The sequence below is a fragment of the Vulpes vulpes genome, chromosome 4 (genome assembly GCF_048418805.1).
Source record: "Vulpes vulpes isolate BD-2025 chromosome 4, VulVul3, whole genome shotgun sequence".
In the NCBI taxonomy this organism is placed as follows: domain Eukaryota; kingdom Metazoa; phylum Chordata; class Mammalia; order Carnivora; family Canidae; genus Vulpes; species Vulpes vulpes.
This window is the reverse complement of record NC_132783.1, coordinates 109,934,926-109,954,566: the sequence shown is the minus strand read 5'-3', so window position 1 is coordinate 109,954,566 and position 19,641 is coordinate 109,934,926. Positions and strand designations below refer to the sequence as shown.

The window sequence follows — 19,641 nt, the reverse complement described above, 5'->3', positions numbered from 1 at the left end:
CCTCGAGACTTCTTAAATTTCATCTGCTCAAGAGGGCAAGAGGGGAATGGGTAATGCTCGCTATGGGTCTGTTTTTTCTCAGGAGAATGCCAGCAGAATTTTCTTACATGTCATGGGCCGGAACTAGGTCTCATGGCCTTGCTGGGCAGCCAGGACGGCTAGAAAAGTGATTACTTAGTTTCCCAACTCTAGAGCTCAGGAGGGTCACTGGAAGAGAAAGAAGTTGAGAGTGAGTAGTGATGGGACAACCAGCAGGTTGTGCCCAGCGCCCTGCTGAAGGTCACGTGTCATGTTAGCAGGACTAAACAGACCCAGTGGTGGATAGATGCCCCACAAAAAAGGACTGTTCTGGAGACTATCTTTCAAAGACAAAAGCTCTTCAGTGCATGTACTGAAATTGAAATTAACTGAATGCTAAGAGGTTACGTCAGGTGGGAGCCAGGACATCTGAGCTCTGCCCCACGCTGGCCGGAAGTCTTGGGTAAGGTCCCCTGATCCCTGTACTCATAAATGTGATTAATTATTTTTTCTTGGTTAGCGTTGCTCATTAAGTACCCATTAAGAGTTTTGGTATCTCTAGATCAAAGACCTTATACGAGGACAAATAGTTGTTATTACCCAACCGTGTGCTATCAAGTGTGGGCTCATAATACAAGATAATAGGTTTCAAATGTTGGATTAGGTCCATCATTCCTCCTGGTCAAAAGCAGAGTAGAATAAGGGCTCCAGGAGACACTTAAAATAAGGGCACTCACAACATCCCTATTATGATTATCTTGCCATTGCAAGGAAGCCCAGGTACATACTCTTGGCCATTGAAGATGGTAGAGAATGGACTCCATTCTCTGCGATCCCACTGCTTGCTCTTTCCCTGGGAGGCACCAAAGAGAAATTGGCCTGCCCTTTCCTTGACCTCCCCTTTTCTACTGAGCCTTCCTGGGCTTCACTGGTTCTTCTCCTTTGTTCTTACCGCAGGGCACTGTATACTGAATATTTTAGCATTTAGTGGTACCGAAGTTAACTTTTCATCCCTGTTTTATAAGCTGTGCCAGGAGTGGGCACTGTTTGGGGAAGGCAACCCAAGGTTTTCTGGAACTCCTCCATCTCAAGACGCATGACAAACCTTCTGTAAACACTGGACCTGGATCTATGAGCTGGGAGCTCGTGACTCGATCACATTGGGGTTTTATTTCATGATGTTTTGGAAACAGAAGAGTGGATTCTAGGATAGATGGCAAAAGAAGCAAGTGCATCCAACCTCTGAAGAAGGCATAAGTGCAGTTCCCTGCCCTTCCAGAGTTCCCTGTGGTCTGACCACAGGGACATTCCCTGAGCTCAGCAAGACACTGACTTTGGGAATTCTATAAAGGGAAAGGGCAACACTGCAGAACTGGAAGTGAAATTGCTTCAAAGAAGAGCAACTCTTAAATGGCAGGGGGAAAATAATGCAGTCCTGGTAAATGTGGGAACAGGATACTCGAGTCAGCTGAGAAAGCCCAAAATATTATTGCAAACAAGAGTTATATTTTTATTAGTGCATTGTCAGAATGCAAAAACAAACAAGTAAACAGAAAAGAAATGAAATCACTTTACAGAAAGCACATTCATTACTTAAAAGTAGCACCTCAGCGATTGGCACTTTCTGGTCACATCCACCAGTCAGGTTCACTCGCACTGTCCAGTAAGCAATTCTTGACCATTTTCTTTGCATCCATGTGCTTTTTTTGCCTGGCTATTAAGGAGCAGCTGGAAATTCTGACAATTTTTTGTGCTTGGCCATGTTGGTTCTCCCTCTTGGATCATAAGACCTTTATACTTCCAGACATTTACAGTGTCCCTGGGTCACTCTCCAATGTCTTACAGATAGATGGGGATGGGGACTGGCAGGGTGGCTGAAGCTGAATTTCAATTTGAGTTATTTGTTTTAGGTCTTTCTAAATTCAGGCATCCAAAAACTAAACTTGCTTAAAAATGCAAGTGGCCCTGAATTGCTTTATCAACACCACCGCAAGGAAGTCTTTATGGATACAGGATCTAACATCTCCGTCTCCAGAAACTTCTCAAATGGATTCGTGTTTCCATGTCTCTATTTAACTACCTTTGTGTTCCCATCCATCACAAATATATTATGGTGCTGGCATCATAATATTGTGTGCTCACTGGTTGTCATAAAAATGATACACTCTTGCTTGAAAAGTTGTCAGTATAAATAACACATAAATTCACATTTTGCATAATAGGGCCTATTCCTTACAGATCAGGTCCTGAGGGTATGAAACATACAATATATCTTGGCACACAAGTATTCAATAACAATAAATTAATAAATACATAAATTACTTAAATATTTAAATAGCATTAAGGTCAGTGGCAGCCTGCTAGCTGAAAATCTATAAATAAAGTAGCTGATTGTTTCAGTGGGCATTTGGCATTTAAATGTAAAAAATATTGCGAAGACACAATAATGACCCTTTACAAAAAGAAAATTAGGCAGAAAATAACTTTTGGAGCCTCTTCAATGTGTCCTTAGAAAATTTTGCATAATATCTTCCACTTTCCCTCCAAGGTTCATCCTGGGGGTGGAATCTGAAAAAAGAATACCAATAGTTTATGTAGATTAGAAATGTGGCAGCAAGCCCCCTTACTTCACACACCACCATACTGGGGCAATTGGGTTTGGGGATTCCATGTCAGAAAGGCCCAGCCCATCCTTATGTGGCTGAGGATTTGGATTTGGTTGCAGTCAGTGCCCCCCTCCCCCAGGGTGCCCAGGATAAGGTGCTAATTCCTGAAAACCGCTTGCAAGCTCTTTTTGCTCCCTTGGCTACCTCTCTCTGCCTTCTCCTCCAGGAGGGCAGGACCTATGCCTGTTTTCTTTACTGCAATATCTGTGCATCCAGCATAGTCCCCAGAACAATATGGACATCAAATAATGCCTGTTATTTTTTATTTTTATTTGTATATAATACCTGTTTAATGAACAAATGTATGTCTCTGACTCTGGTGACTGTGTACCAGGCACCCTGTCTCCCTTTTCTCTCATACTGTCCTCCACCATTGCCCTGCACCCCGGGGACGCTGAGTGTTCAGGTGTGACCTGGGCTTTGTGGGCCTGCTCACCTAACTGCAGGACACAGATGCCCAGTCGCTCCAGGATGAACTATAGTAGCGGTCTCGGGCTTGCACGCGGATCTTGGCATCCTTGTGGCACACAACCTTGGCTGAGGTCTTGTCCACGCAGAGTCTATCTTTCTGCAAAGGAGAGGGAAGTCTTTGGCAATGCAGTCACAAGATGGGCTGGGGGTATTTCTGCAAAGCTTGATCTCCCCAAACCAGCACACCTTGATTTTAGGGCATCACTGTTGCAATAAACTGTGGAGTTGTGTAGAACGTGCGCCACCTACCGATAGAAGCTCTAAATACAGATGAAGCTTTTAGACTTCAGCCTAGAGGGAGAAATGCTTTGGTCCAGCTTTCCTGTTTCTAGCACAGCTGCCTTGCCTGAAGGCCCCATGCACTCTCACCTCTGTACTAGGCCGATGGTGAAACTAAGGCAGATTTTCTCTAGCTGTCGCCTGGATATTCTGAAATACTATATCCTGATCCACTTATCAGAAAACATGCTGGAATCCAGGCATTGCTAACTTTTAGCTGTGTGACCACTGGAAAATGCTTTAGGCTCTGTTGTCTCAGTTTCATCCTTTATAAGAGAGGGATAATAATCATTCCTACCTCATAGATGAGTAAGAGTTAAAGGTAATCATCATGTAGAGTTAAAATTCTTTAATCGGCAAAGTCTTTAATCGGTACAAAGTGTTCGGTAAATATACCTATTAACGATATAAACCTTACGTAGGGAAGATACATATCAATACTTTAAATAATAAATAGGTAAAATCTACTCCAGAACAGCCTTTCCATCCTACAAAAAATAATTCTCAGGGAGTGACTGAATGACCGAATTTCTATCAAATGCTAAACCTTATCCCGAATAAGGCGTTTATCCAGTGATTCTAAAACCGCAGTCCAAGGAGTCTTGGGCTTTATAAAAGTGTCTTCGAGACCTTAGGATTATGATGCCAAGGCAAGAAAGTTGGAAGCCATTGTCTTAGCCTATGTAAGTAAACGCTAACATTCTGCTCAATGAAATAATTTCACGATATGTGGAAGAGCTGGGAATTATCCATTTGGGGTGAGACATAGCATGAATGTTCTATCATTCCTTAGACTCACTAAATTGCAACAATAATAGTTTGAGGCTCCTGGAACTCAGATTTCCTATGTGAGGACCAATTCTGAGTGCAAGAATGAATGACCAACCATACTGAAGGCGGTGGCATGGTTGGGTGTGTGGAATTTTTGTTCACCAGAATGGTTTCCTGGTCCTGACTCTGCCTAGCTGGGTAACTTTGGGTAAGCCCTTGAACCTCTCTGAGCTCCAATTACTTCACTAGTGAAATGTTGATAGTAACACTATCTGCCTTCGTCAGGTTACTTTAAAGATTGAGTGAGATATACACGTAAAACCCTTAGCGCAGTCTCAGGCACGTAGAAAGTGCTAAATAAATGTTAGCTACTGTTATCACAACTCATCTCCTAGATGTGGGCCCTGCATAAACCTGAATACATGGTACTGGAGTCACACCTTACCTTTTCTCTATTGTTCTTGCCCTGGGCCTGTATGCAAAATGTCAGGGAGAAGTAGGAATGTGGGGTGCTCCAGGTGTCGGGGTATTCCCAGCTGACCTCCACGTGCCGAGAATTTTTCAATGGCTTCAGCTGCAGGTTTGTGGGTGGGTCTGGTTTGACTGTGGAAGAAGATATAGAAACACCTTTGATTTTCCTAACAGGCTTTGGGTGTAAGGTAGTTCCACCTTCTAATCCCACTTTCACCTTTGACCAGTTGTGTGTCTGTGGGATAGTTACTTAACTTCTCTGGGCACCTAGTTGGCAGACGTGAGGCATCCCTGCTGCTGGTGCTCACACTGGTGCCTATGGGAGGCAGTCCTCACCAGTTGTCCAATCCTTTCTGGCTGACCCTGAGAGAGGCTCAGAATCCTCCTCATCCCTGCACAAGCAGATGAACCCTGGCAGTAGGACTACCTCTCCATAGTACTCAGAAGAAATTCCACAGAGACAAGAAGACTCTCACATCTGGGCTAGGTGCGGAAGGACCACCCTCCCTGTGCTCAATATCCCTCTTTGCACAAAACTTGGACTTGGACTTGTGCAAGTCTCTAGCTAGGGACAACATGAGAGACTTCCCGCTTAGTGCTTTTTCTGTTGTCTTCTCACGGCATCTGGCACTGACTTGTCTTGCAACAGTTGAAGTCAGATTGTCTCTATGCTCATTCATTCATTCAATGAATGGTGAGTGAGCACCAGCTTTGCGCCAGCTACTGTGCAATGTGCGGAGGATACAGCCAGCGAGTATCACAAAAGACTGTCTTTGAGTAGCATACTTTGTCTGGATGGGGGCAAAGGAGACACTCTATGGAATGTCCAAAGACCATGGCTCCTAGTAGATGCTTTTCAAATATTCTTCTCTCTGTTCTTAACACAACTGACATCTTCTTTCCTTCAGAATTCAGCTAAATATCATTTCAGAGAGACCTTTCCTGGCCATTCTATGGAACTCAAACCTCCTCCTACCCACCAAGAGTAATTTCTCCATAAATGTTTGAGCAAGTTCTGTGGTTCTACAAGTGTTATTTCATGATGAATGTTCAATGGATAAATGGTAAAGGAAGTGACAAATGGCAAAATCTCCATCTGCCGATTAAAAAAATTGATGTCCATTTTGGAGGGGCTTATGTTCCAATAATGAAGATTCTTTTCCAAATGCTAGAGAAAGCCTGGTTGGGAATAACTGCAATTAGTAGGGAAGCCCTGGTTCTTAAGGTAAATATTATGTTTGAGGGGGGTCCTCCTGGATTCACCATGGAAGCTGCCTGGGTAGCACATAGAAGGGTAGCCAAAAGGCCGCTTTTTCCAGTGGGGCAGAACTGGTTTCTGAGTTCCTAGCTGTGATATCTGGGGCAACTTATTTAATCTGAGATTCAATTGTCTCTTCCTTAAAATGCAGAGAATAATATCTATATTGTAGTCTTTTGGGGGTACAGAATAAAAGAGACAATGCATGTAAACCCCTTACCTCAGTGCATGGGGTCATTGTGAACATGTGACAAATGGCATTTACCCTTATTAAGCACATATAATTAAGCGAACTCACTGATGTCTCTGATGAAGAAGCTGCTGGTGTAGTTTTCATATTTGAGCTTGTGAATAGCATCCACCACGACCTCGATGGGTAGGCTCTCCTCGGCAGAGGGGCAGGCACTGCCCTCCTGACACTCCACTGTGTACTTCTTATAATCCCTGTTGTCCACTCTGACCCTCTCTGCTGAAAGTGTCACTGCTCCACATGTCACCCCTTGGGGGTCAGAGAAGCTGAAGTCAAAGACAGACATTACCCTGTGTCACACATTTGTGGGTAAGCTCCCAGTGGTTGCAGCTAGACAGCTGTTTGAGGATACAATTGATCCAAGTATGCCCTGATTTTTCCTTAAAGCATAAGAAACTGCCCTCCCCAGGAGAACAAGCTTTGCCACAACAGGCGGTACAAATATTTAGAGACAACTCTGCATTTACATCCCTTTGGCCTAAATGAATTCAGAAATTTTTAGATCCAGAGCCCTTGGTTCAATCTCCCTATTAAAATTTTAAATTCATTTTTCCTACTTTAATTACAAAACCAATACGTGCTAATTATAAAAAAATGAAAAAGATTAAAACCTGTATAAATGAAATGTGTGTGCCTCTTTTAACCCTAATCTCACTCCCCAAATAGAAATATTATTCATAGCTTATTGTATCCCTCCAGACCTTTGTCTATGAATATTCAAAGCAATCATATATCCACATGTACATATGGATACACACATATTTCTATATATACACACAATGATTTTATTTTTCATTAAATAGATATAACTATGTATATATGTATATATAAACCATAAATATAAAGATATATGTATGGTTTTTAATAACATCTCTTCCCCCTCTGAACATATGTGAAATGCTCCATGAGAGACCACACAGATTGGGTTATCCACGTTAAGCTGGATAATGTATCACACTTTAACTTTTCCCCTGCTGATTACCAAAAACATCACAATGAACGCTGGCATCTGTGTTTCAGTGCATTTGTATAAGCATTCGTTTGGTAAGCATTTTCATTTTCAAGATGGAGAAGGGATACCCCAGGGGTTTATTTACTCAGTTAAAAAGTGACAAGGCCAGGGTGATCACCTAGGGTTTGCTCTGTCAGTTCAGGAACCTAGATGGTGAGTGAGGGAAGTCACACAGACCGGCTGACATACGTTCAGTATCCGTGGAAACGGATTTCCTAGGGGAAGTCCAAGTGTATTGGATAAACAGTAAACTTCAGATCAGTGATGTCGGCTAAAGGAAAAGGAGTTGAGGTGGCTCTGGACAAATTTCTAGAAACCTCAGGGTTTTGGAGTTGGCCTCAAGGCTTTCAAGATCTGTGCGCTGGAGCTTTTGTTTCTATTTTCATCTCAAGGTGCAATTTTGGCAAGTCATTCGTAGCTTTGATTTCTCCTTTTATCCCTCCCCATGGTGCTATGAGCCTTAATGAGGCATTGCCAGGCAATCTGGATGAGTGGGTTCAAACATAGCAGAGGCTATTCTCAGGTCCCAGTAATATCCTGTTCTAACCCACACATTTGTTCAGGCGATTAGCTTAAATCTTCATGTTCTTTCCCCAGTTTAGGTAACAGTGGGCGTTGAAAAAATACACGTTTGACTTTGTTTACTCCCCTATTATTAACTGATAGGCCATGGAGAGGTTGCCCTTGTTTTCTTAATGAAATAGTTCTAGCCCAATACTGAGAAATCAGAGTGATTTCACTTACCCTCTGCTACTTTTGACTCTGAATTTCAAATCAGTACTGATTGCCGTCAGCCACCAACATGTGAAACGTCCAGAATAATTCTTTGCCTCACATTTCAGAAAGATCTTATTTTTGGATTCTGGATTTGAAAAGAACAAAAATTCAATATTTAGAGGCTTTCTTTCAGATAGACTTTAATTGTGATGAACCACAGGCCACCCAGTGCTACAAGAGTGAAGATCTTCCATTTATTTCCTTGGAAAATGCTGCTGCTCCCCTGATAGGCAGTTCAATGGGGACTGGCAATGTCTCAATAGGTTGCTGATTCTGCAGAGCATGCCATGCACCTAACACATCAGAGGGAGGGATTAAGTTTTTCAAAGCTGCCACCCCAGTGCTGAGTTATTCACTCTACACATTGGTTAATTTCCATTAGCCATTTAAAAAGAACTTTAGGAAAACCAATCAGATTCACCATGACAATCTCTCAACATGAGATTTGGTTGGTTGATTTCTCCAAGTGTCTAAGAAAGCAAAGAAAAACCTAAGTGCTGGGTGGTTCTAGCAAGGGATTTGATATTCCCTTGCAGTTCATTAACTACACTAGTCATGTCTTGCCTTTTACATTTTTAAAGTTTTTATTTCTTATGGCGTAAAAGAGAAAATTGACACCATCTGAAGGAATGGAATTACCTTTCTGTTCCTTTAAGATATCAGTGGACCAAATTCCATCTTCTTTTTTGTGAATCAACAGGAGTGAGCGGCTCAGAACCTTGCCTCCTTTATGGCAGGTATACTGGCCAGCATCTCCAAATTCTTTGACTTGGATGGTCAGAGTTTTACCAGAGCCTAGGACTTCACTGCTCTGCGCTGAAGTCCAAGTGATGTCATCTTCTTCAGGGGTATGGCAGGTGAGGACCACCATTTCTCCGGGGGCATCAGGGTGCCAATCCAACTCTACAACATAAACTGGAGAGCACAGGGAGAACTGGATTGTGAGCTTCATGAACTCTGGGACTGGGTTTTGTGAACCACCTGTGCATCTGTACTGCCAGAGCACAACCTGGCTCATAACAGCAGATGCTTGCTGAGATGATTGATTTCAGGCCACTGGGCCCTACTTGGATATAAGGTCATGAAGAGACAAGCAAAGAGTTTTATAGCTGCCACGGAGTTATTAACTGTCAGGCTGTCTTTAATAATTAACCTCTGATTCGCCGGCAATGGGGAAGGCTTTGATATACCAAAACATGTGAACAGCAAAAAACTATCTACCAAAGGCCTGGTGGAGAGAAGTACCTTCCAGCACAATTTTAATTGCATGGACAGTAAGGCAGGGCCCAGAGATATCAAGACAGACTGACCAGCACTGAGATCCTATCCTCCCACTAACTGGCTAAGGGATTTGGAACAAGGTAGTAAATCACCATAAGCCTCAGTTTCCTCAACTGTAAAATGATAATAATAGCATCTGTGTTGTAGGTTTGGATATTAGTATTAAATATATCTATATTTAGGACAGTGCCTACCACAGTAAACTCAGGGTTAGTTATTGTTATTCACACGCTAAAGGGTCAGATGACTGCACAGAGATCTGCCCTATAATTTTCCACGGGTATTTGAGGATTTAGTTCCTACACTAAAACTTATCAATAGAGATTTTCATTCTATTTTTTTTTTAAGATTTTATTTATTCATTCATGAGAGACACACACAGAGAGAGGCAGAGACACAGGTAGAGGGAGAAGCAGTCTCCATGCAGGAAGCCCGATGTGGAACTCGATCTCCAGACTCCAGGATCACACCCTGAGCCAAAGGCAGATGCTCAACTGCTGAGCCACCCAGGCGTCCCTCATTCTATTTTTTAAAGCAGTTTTACACTCTTATGAAGCAGTTCAGTAGATCTTGGTCTTCCCATTTCAAGGAGGAGTGTGCCAAAACCAGCAGGCTAAGCAAGGTTACATTAAGTTAGAAGCACAAGGGAGGCCTGGGTGGCTCAGTGCTTGATCATCTATGCCTTTGGCTCAGGGCATGATCCTGGAGACCTGGGATCAAGTCCCATATCGGGCTCCCTGCATGGAGCCTGCTTCTCCCTCTGCCTATTTCTCTGCCTCTCTCTCTCTCTCTCTCTCTGTGTGTGTGTGTCTCATGAATAAATAAATAAAATCTTAAAAAAAAAAGTTAGAGGCATAAGAGCTATATCTCAGGTCTTCTGTCTCACTGGCTTGGCATTGGCTCTCTAACCTGAGGAATGGCTTAGGAGACTACTTCAATGAGTTGTCCTATCACAGCTTCATTCATACACACATCACTTACTAATCAACTAGACCATTTAATGCAGTGGTTCCCCAAGCCTGATCACTCAACCACCAGCAGCAGCAGCACCTAGGAAACTGTGGAAAATACAAAACCCGAGTCGATGAATCAGGAATGTTGGGATGGGCCTGATGATCTGTTCTGTATGCTCCCCAGGGGATTTGGATGCCCTGTCAAGTTTGAGAGCCACACTGGTTAAGAGCCTGGATTTGGAGTCACACTGGTCTGAGTTTAGATTCAGCTCTATATCTGATACTTGCCTGTGGCCTCAGGCAAGATATCCAATTACTCTAAGCTTTGGTGTCATCATTTTTTAAAATGAGCAAAATATTAGTGCTTGCTTCAGCAGGTTGAGACACGGATTATACAAGCTAATTCATACAACGGCTTCACAGAGTGCCCTTAAATGCTCTATACACGGTGACTCTTATTGTTGGCATCCAAATGTAAAGCGTTGTGGAATATAAAGTTCTCACTTTGGATCAGAGGGATTTAGAAGTCCTGAATGGGTAACAAAGACAAGAGGTAAAAAGCATTTGGGACCTGGCTCTTTGGAAATGATAGGCTGTGCCCACATAAACCCACGTGGCACCTTTGGCTTTCTCCAGTTATTCTTTTTCCACTAGCAACTGAACAGCACAACATCCCCCAAGGGCAGGAGGCAACAACTGCAAGAGGGAGCCTGACGAAGAGGATCTAGAACCCTGTGCCTGGCTTCATCTCCTCATCCAGCCTCCAAAGTCGTCCCGCCCTCTGTTTCTCACATTGACTTCCTGGAATTTCTGTGGTTTACCAAATTAGAAGTAACTTTGGGGTTTACTATGCAACAGCCAAGCTTCCTGAGCTCGCTAAAACTCCCAGGGTTGGACAGGGATCTGGAAGTATCATCTGGCTCCAGGCCTTTGCCTTTACTCAAGGGAGGCTCTAGAACTCTCAGACCCTCCTCGGGCAGAGAGGAGATAGCTGGATTGTTGCCTTCCCGAAAAGAGTAAGAATGGAGGAAAAGTCTCAAATTTCTTTCAGGTTTCCATTTTCTAGTGTGCCACTCTCCTGACCATCAACAGGTTATTTCTGATCAACAACTGAAGTGGCTTCACTTTTAACTTACGCCTATTTCCTCCTGTGCTCCAAGCATAGGAAAAAACTGCTTCATGACCTTCTTGTAAAACCTTCTACAAATACTTAAATACACAGACTTTGAAGTGAGACAGAATTGAGATCAATCCCTTTTCCATCCTTCTCAGGTCTGGGAAACTGGGGAAGTTAATCTAAGTAGCCTCCATTTGCAGCGTAGATAAAATGGGACACAGACCCTATTTCACGTGAGGTTATGAGAATTAAATGAGATACTGTGCTCGATAAATATTAACTATTATTACTATGATACAATTAGAGATAGTAATTGCCAACATTATGTTGGCTTCCATAAGAAAAATCTGAAGATCGTTCGGGAATAAGTAACAATCAGTTAATATATTATTTACTGTGTGTGAGACAACAGAAGGATAGAGGAACGCCTTATTTTACTAATACCTACCTATTCTATTATTCTACTTGTGATTTTTATCGATCAGTTGGATTATAAACAGGTTCTCTTGATTCATCAGAGACATCATTTTAAACAACCAAAGCAATACTGGCTAACATTTATTCTCACTTCACATCTGTTGAGTTGTCCCCTGCATTCACTAACATTCAATCATCCGTGTTGTAGGTGTCATTTCATAAACCCTAGTTCACAGTTGAGGAAACTCAGCCTTAGAGGTGACCCAGCTCAAGGTCACCTAATCGATAAGTGGCAGTCAGCCTCTGAACCCAAGTCAATGTGAGTCTAAATGCTATGCTTCCCCAAAAGTACTTGGTCAGAAGTGAGTCCTCTCAGTGCCAAAGGAGGAGGTGATGTTGTGTGGTGGAGTGGGGGATGATCGAACGGAGTTCTTAATCTTTCCAAATCCTTCACTTTGGAATTTTAATTGTACAATACCACTGGTTTTTAGTAATACCTGCCAAGTCCATATACCTTTCCCATCACAGTCCACAAAAAGCTTCTACTCTGGTATCTAATATGAAAGCCAAATGACATAGATGCCCTCAAAGGTGAAGGAAGGACAGATGGCCTGCATTTTCCCAGTGATGGCGCTCACTAGGAGGCCTCAAGGCCTGATTGCCCCTGATTTTCCTCCGGGGCCTGTCTGATGAGTCCTGGCTCAGAATTTGGGGCCACCACAGAGAAGAAGAGGCTGGTTACCATCTTTCTCCAGTTCCCATACAGCCATGAGGGGAGACGCCAGCAAAACGAGGGAAAACCAGGAGATGACCAACTGCTGAGGATGCATCTGCAGGAGGTAGAGAAACAGAGGAGAAGGAGGAAAAGAGAGCAGGACGGAAAAAGAGAAGAGACAATGTCAGTAGTCATTCAGTTGCTTTGCAAACCATATTCATTCTATGTACATTGTTTTTAATTTTTAATTTTCTCTTTCTTCTCTGCACTGTCAGATTAGTACTAAGTGAATTACAGGAGCCCTGTGCCAGTCTCTGGGAAAGAACATCTTCAAAGAGAGAACCACAGACTATCTGGAGCTGAAGGAGACCAGCTGTCTGATAGAATCCTCTTATTTTTAAGCTGAGAAGCCCACAGCTCAGAGCAGGAACATGACTTATTGGGATCAACATTTAGCAATTATATACTTGGTACTGACTATGTAAAGGGCTCTGAGCGAGATATGTTGGAAGCAAAAAAAGGATTTCTGGCCTGGATTCTGCTTTCTAGGAGCAAACACTTTCATTCAACAAATATTTATGAAGTCAGTATGTTAAATGCCTACCCTCTAGTCAGAGAGACCAGCTATACCCTGTGTCACTGTAGCACAAGGCAGTATGTGCGGTAACACCTAGGGGTAAAGGACTTGGGGTGGTAGTGGTGGTGGTGGTGGGAGACAATTAGAGGTGATTTCAAATTATGGCAATGATCTGGTGGCCAGGTTTAGTTTCTCTCCTTGTTTAGATAGTATTTGCTCCAAACTCAAAGGTTACTTCCTCTTACATCATAAAACAAGTGATTCTCAAGCTTGAGTGCACATCAAAGTAACCTGGAAGCCTTGTTAAAATACCGATGGTTGAGTCCCACCTCCAGAGGGTTTGATTCAGCAGGTTGAGGGAGGGGAGTACCTCAGAATATGCATCTTTAAAAAGTTTCCAGATAAAGCTGATGTTGCTGGTCCACAGACCACACTTTGAGAACCACTGGTTTAACCCATGTTCAAGCCCATAAGCGCTGAAAATCAAGATGTTTTTTGGGAGAAGACCCTAAAATATTGATACACCCACTATGATAAGCAAAATGCATCATTTTGTGCCCAATCCACCACCTCTTTCTGATAGTAAAACTCAATCTAGATTACTATCCAGGGTTTGTGCAAATGTTTAGAATGTGAAAACTGTACCCAACTTCTGAATTAGGTAGAGAAATTTATTATTTCGTCTCATCCTGAAACACCTCCATCCATCTCAGAGAGCACCCATGTTCTCTGACACGTGGTTAGAAACCACTGACTAAATCATAAGAAGAATAAGACTAAAAATTTTTGGCCAAATACCTTAAAAATGAGAATCCCTTGGTTGGAGTGACTGAATATTGACAAATCATGGCTTTGTTAGAACTGCTGCTAACTTAGGAAAACCCTGCCAGGCACTTTATTCCCTTAGATTACAAGGGCTGTGGGTGGCAGAGACGGGACTAGATCTGGCTGTCCTGTAGATTCAGCACTGTCCCTGCAGCCTTCACAAACATGTCTATTCATTTAGTCCAGGTTACAACTGTGGCAATGGACTAGTTGCCACGGGGCATCAGTTAGGACATTCACAGGCTTGGAGTCAAGCAGACATGGGCTTGATCTAGTTCCTCCACTCGCTAGTTGTGTGATGCCCAAATGATCTCTGAGCCTGTCTCCTCCTCTATAACATGGACATGATACCCATCTCAGAGGGTTGTTGAGGCAACGCAATCAGAGGGCATATCATAGAAGGCAACCAATAACATGTCAGCTTGTACCAAGGGGAAGAGATAAAGGAAATATCTGATATGTCCGTTTTGTGTACAATGGTAGGCTAAAAAGTCGTGCCTGGCTGTAGGGAAATGCCCTAGAGGTATTGCAATTACACAGGCTTGTAAAGACCAGATGCTGGCACTCTGGGAAGGGAAATAACAGAGATTCCTGGCATCTCCCAGTAATTCTTTTGCACTATCTTAATGCTGGGGTTTTCCCTTTTGCCTCTGTGTCTAGCACTTCCTCCTGGGGCCTTAGATGTGCATGAGAATTTCAGGTGAACTGCACTTCAGGGTCAAGGGAGCCCTGGTGTTGATTCTAAGAAACAAATTGCATTTTAGAATCACCTACATTTTAAACGCCGGAACACGGGCAGGGAGTGGAGGTGGTGGTGGATCACTCTCTTAATCTGACCCAGGGGAATCCAAAAAGGAGGGGGGGGGGGGAGATGTAGTTACCCTGCTGTTCTCCAGATCAGCTGATACCAGAGAGCTATACTCCACAGCCTACATTTCCTTGGTGTGCTAAATAGGAGACTTGAGGATTAAACCTATTTCCATGTAATTTTGTAGGTTTTCTTAATTCTTGAGATCCTTGTATAAGGAACACAAGAACCCAGGTATGGTTACACTCCCTAATGCTGGTGCCGACATGGGCATGCCCATGACACTTGGGTGGACACTTCTTTTTCAAGTTTTACCTTGTTACTTTTTAACTTAAAGAGAATTATTATTTAAAAATACAAAGCCATAGTCACACAAGGCATGGGTAGCACATGCAAAGGTAGAGCCAGGTAGAGCTGCACTGGCATCCCAGCTCTGCCATTTATTAGTTGTGTGACTCCAGGCAAGTCACTTGGCTTCTTTAAGCCTCACACTCAACCTGTAAAATGGGCATCCTGTTGTGATGATGAGTCAATGAAATATTTCATGTAAGGTGTCCAGCATGTTGCCCAGAGGAAGTCAGGACTCTTGGCTATTTGCTCTCCCTGAAGCCCACTCTTAGCACTTACTACAATTTATATATATATCTATATATATATCTCAATATGATATAGTTACTTCTTTATGTTTGTTTTTCCTGACACACTGAGCTCTCTGATGGCAAGGATCATGTCTTTCTTATTCTATATCCTCAAAGTTCAACATAAGTATTCCAGCATAGAGGAATTTCATTAATGATTGGAAGAATGAATGAATGTACAGAAACCGTAAAACTTCAGATCCCAGTCAAATGAACACTAAGAGGTTACCCAAATTCTTTCTAATACCTTGAAATTTCTTATTTGAAAAAAACTGGGCCAGCAGCTGGGATTTGGTAATCTCTTGGTTCAAGTGATATTTTGACTTGATCATTGTTATTATTATTTTTTAAAAGATTTTATCAATTTATTCATGAGAGACATAGAGTGAGGCAGAGACACAGGCAGAGGAAGAAGCAGCCCTCCGGAGGGAGCCCAATAAGGGACTCGATCACAGAACTCTGGGATCACTCCTCAGCCGAAGGCAGATGCTCAACCGCTGAGCCACGCAGGTGTCCCTGATCACTACTTTTTTAAATCTGAAAATTGTTGTACACAATTTACCTGGACAATTAAAAGGCACCAGTATAGTATAATCTTTTTCCCTCCTCACAGATTTAAAAACGCTTTTAATTAAAAAGATTAAAAACAATGCAGTTGCTTTTTATTTTTAAAGTAGTGCCGAAGTTAGTTAATCCAAAAAATCTATCAATCTGGTTGGTGATCCTAACTATTAAACCCAAAACACACACACAAACACAAACAAAAAATAAACCCAACACAAATATAGGAGCAAATATGCTTTGCACCTTTCAGCTATGAGGTATAAGTATGAATTCAATTGTTTATTGAATTCATTATGACTTAATGAATGAACACCCTTTAAATAGTTTACAGTACTAGGGAAGTGCCACTCACTTTATACAATTTAACTGATAGGCATTAATATCGAGCAACATACTTTTATGTACATACCACTTTAAAACAAGACAAAACAAATCTTTCTACAAAATGTGCGTTCATTCACAGAACTTGGTGTACAATTATTATTAGGTGACTTTTAAAATTAATACTTTCTAAAAAATTAAATTAAATTAAATTAAATTAAATTAAATTAAATTAATACTTTCTACATCAGTCCCCAAAGTACTGACTTTTCGCTAGTGTCCCAGCAGGTAAGTCACCAGAAACCCACCCACTCCGCAATGCCAGGTAGCCCTGCCAGCCTGCGGGCCTGCGGAACGGTGGCCAGGGCTAAGGAAGTGCTTACCTTGCTTCTGGCCAGGCTGCAAGGTTCCCTGGGTCTGAAACCGATTCTCCTGCTGCTGCTGCTACTGCTACTGGAGCTTATATACCCTACTCCTACCGAGCTTTTGGATGGAAACTTAAACTAGAAACTGAGTTGTCCAAGTTGCAACACTAAAAACAACTCTCAAAACCTTCTGGGGGAATTTCAAGAAGTTCCTTTTTTTTTTTTTCCCCTATGTGTATCAATAATGCTGAGGGAACACAGGCATCAAAATCCCAGGTAATGAACTAAGAGGAAATGACTTTTGGGTGGGGAAAAAGGAAGGAGATGGGATGCTCACTTCTTTGCGTTGACATCACAGTCAATGTGCTTAGAGCCTGCACCAGGCAGCTACCCTGGGCTACACAGACTGGAGAAGGAAGGCCAAGGAGAGGTCAGGCAGGAGACCAGGTTCAGGTTAAGATCAAGCAATTGTACGCTAGAGAGTCCAAAAGCAAACACTATGGTTCTCTTAAAGTCAAAGAAAGTGAGATGAAGGGTAAAGGATTTAGTATAGTTGGGGTTCCCCTCCAAACACATTTTTCCTTTAACATCTGGATTTCAGAAACATACCATTATCACCCACTGTGGCTTCATGCACCACACACCCCCCTGCATATTCACACAGGCAGAGCCCCGGGAAGGCAATAAAAATGTGCGCCTTCCTAATAAGACTCAAATACGTAGGGGTACAGCCCATGCTCATAGGTGCTTGCTCATGGACAGGTAGGGGCAGAAAGTGAAATACCCGCAGTCAGGCATATGGACAAGCATGGCACCCTGAAGGTCCCCCCCCCACCCCGGGGAACTCAGACCATAACCTCGCACGCATTTGCACACAAAACTATGTCCCTAGGAGCTCTACACCAAAGCGCAGAATGAGCAGAATTCGCCAGAAATTCCTAGCGGAATTTAACATTGTTAAGAGGGATGAAAGGTGAACGCAGTGTTAGCCCAACCTCCCCCCCACATCTGCACAAGAGCTGCAAGTAAACCCCGGCTTGAGCCCCCACGGCCCCCACGGCCCCACGGCAGAACAGGCCTGCGATGTCGTTCCCAGAGCCGCCGGCAGAGGGCGATGCTGCGAGGCGGTGCGGGAGCTGCGCCCGGGCCCCGGTTACCGCGCGCGGGGGAAGTTCCTGGGGCCCCGCAGAGTTTCAGGGGGGCGCAGGTTCCCATGCTGGCTTTCCTCGTAGTTTCTGCCCGGGGGGGGGGGGGTGCGGGGGGAATGGAAACCCGGGCGAGAGCAGCGGAGCTCCCCGACCGCACACTTCCTCGGTTTGTCCCATCCGGCGAGGGCGGGGGCTGCTGGGCCGGCGGTCCCACTGGTTATCCGACCTGGTGCTCGGGTTGGGCGGAGACAGGGCCTCCAGCTCCCAGCGCCTTCTCCCATCTCGTCTGCCCTTTAGGCTTCAAGCGACAAGAGAGGATCTTCTCTCGTTAGACAACAAAGCACAGCATCCTGTATCCGAGGCGTATGTAGATGCGGGCAAAGTAAGTTGCGTTGTATTTTGGTTGTGTGATAGCGTGGGGGCCCTTTGGCTTTTTACGATGGGCATCTCTGGGGAATAGTGCTAGGCCGTGATGGGGCAGGGGCCTCTCCACGGTTTGATTTTTGTTGTTAGATGATACACGCACATAGATTGAAGTTTGTGTCAACTTGCAGGGAGGGGTTCTTTCTTTCTGTAGAAAATATTTATTACTGCCAACGAATCATCAAAGATTACTGAATGGAAAACTTCATTTAAGATTGAAATAAGAAAAAAATAAAATTGACATGAAATAGTTTCACTAATTCATTTACAGCGGCTGCATCGCTACAGGTGAGCCCTTCTGTGACCTTCCATGAGTACCTACATATATAAAACAAGACAAGTAAGACAAAAACATTTTCCCAATGTGTTGGTAAACACATCTTCAAAATTAAAAAAAAAAAAAAAGAAACTGATTTGAACATAAAATCTACGTAAAAATAGTATGCTAGTTATGGACAAGAAGGTTCAAGGTCAGCCCCCTTCCCTCCCCCCGCCTTTCTACTCAGATTGCAGCCCCAGGACCAGTCCTGTGTGAAAAATGTGGGGACACAACTCTGCACCTACATCAAGAACAAGTAGTAGTAGTCGTGTTTAAGAGCATGGATTCTGGTGCTAGAGACCTGAATTCCAGCACCTGCTGTGCACATTGCTTATCTCCCCTAAGCCTCTGTTCCTACATCTGTGAAATGGGGTTAATAATAGTACCTGATCTTAGGTTTGTTGTGAGATTAAATGAGGTCAGATGTAAGGCACTTAGCACAGCATCCTGGCTAAGTGCTTAATAAATGGCTGCTTTATTGACTGATTTATCTATCCTACCTGCCCCAGGAAGACTTTTGGTAGCTTGTTAGGGGATGCTGAACATAGAAGTTGAGAGACGGAATTAATGGGAGGAGCCAGAAACAGAGCTCCTAATAGTCCTCATGCAGGGAAACTTGGTGGCTCCAGCTGAGCCCCTAATTTGGGTCTGAGCATCCGGATAACCAGGATGAGAAAGAAGAACCTACGCTTGCCCCATCTCTGCCCCGTAGGACTGACCATTTCGATGAGTCCAGTTTATCCACAGAGAAAGCAGTTCTCATACTTTCTCTGCAGATAATAAAGAATTCAAGTTCTCAAGCCCTACCTTCAGAGATTGTTATTCATTAGATCAGGGTGGGGCTCAGGAACCTGCATTTTAACAGGCTCACAGGTGGTCCTGATGTGGGGACCATGGCCTGCACTCTGAGACACTCTGCACAACTCCAGTGTTCCGTTGCCCAGAGATGCGTCCTTTGCCGTACTTGTCTCTTGGATACTCACAAGGTCAGTCAGCACTCTCATGATGTCAGCCGAATGCTGTTTGTCCTGATTTCACAGAAGAGGTTTATCATCTTGTCCCACTTCACAATCCAGACCCTGGCCCCAAGAAAACTGAACCAAACCTGTGATCTCCCTGTGGTTTTTCCTATGGGAAAGAGGAGTCTGTTGACAACAGCAGGCATGCTGAGCTATAAGGTGAAGAGGATCCCCCTAG

At 43.5% G+C, this 19,641-nt stretch overlaps 1 protein-coding gene across 2 annotated transcripts; it reads right to left on the bottom strand.

The window, feature by feature from the left end:
• Window positions 1–1,504: 1,504 nt before the first annotated feature.
• On the bottom strand, window positions 1,505–17,877 carry IL12B (interleukin 12B). 2 transcript variants are annotated; one of them, XM_072755123.1, is made up of 8 exons: window positions 16,573–17,877; window positions 12,484–12,571; window positions 8,613–8,888; window positions 7,941–8,058; window positions 6,233–6,450; window positions 4,651–4,808; window positions 3,121–3,252; window positions 1,505–2,586 (listed from the first exon to the last, which is right to left on the bottom strand). In XM_072755123.1, the coding sequence occupies exons 2-7, from the start codon at window positions 12,569–12,571 to the stop codon at window positions 3,121–3,123; spliced, it is 990 nt and encodes a 329-aa protein (XP_072611224.1). In that variant the 5' UTR covers window positions 16,573–17,877; the 3' UTR covers window positions 1,505–2,586. The 2 variants fall into 2 exon arrangements, with proteins under 2 accessions (XP_072611224.1, XP_072611223.1); XM_072755122.1 differs by lacking the exons at window positions 12,484–12,571; window positions 16,573–17,877 and having other exon boundaries at window positions 2,495–2,586; window positions 8,613–9,084.
• Between the last annotated feature and the right edge of the window lie 1,764 nt (window positions 17,878–19,641).

Coding starts and splice junctions, on each gene's coding strand:
- IL12B (XM_072755122.1), bottom strand. CDS start 8,991: ATGAGCCAGGTTGTGCTCTGGCAGTACAGATGCACAGGTGGTTCACAA. Junction 6,451..7,940: donor AGAGTCAAAAGTAGCAGAGG/GTAAGTGAAATC, acceptor CTTTGACTTCAG/CTTCTCTGACCCCCAAGGGG. Junction 4,809..6,232: donor CTTCTTCATCAGAGACATCA/GTGAGTTCGCTT, acceptor CTTCTTCCACAG/TCAAACCAGACCCACCCACA.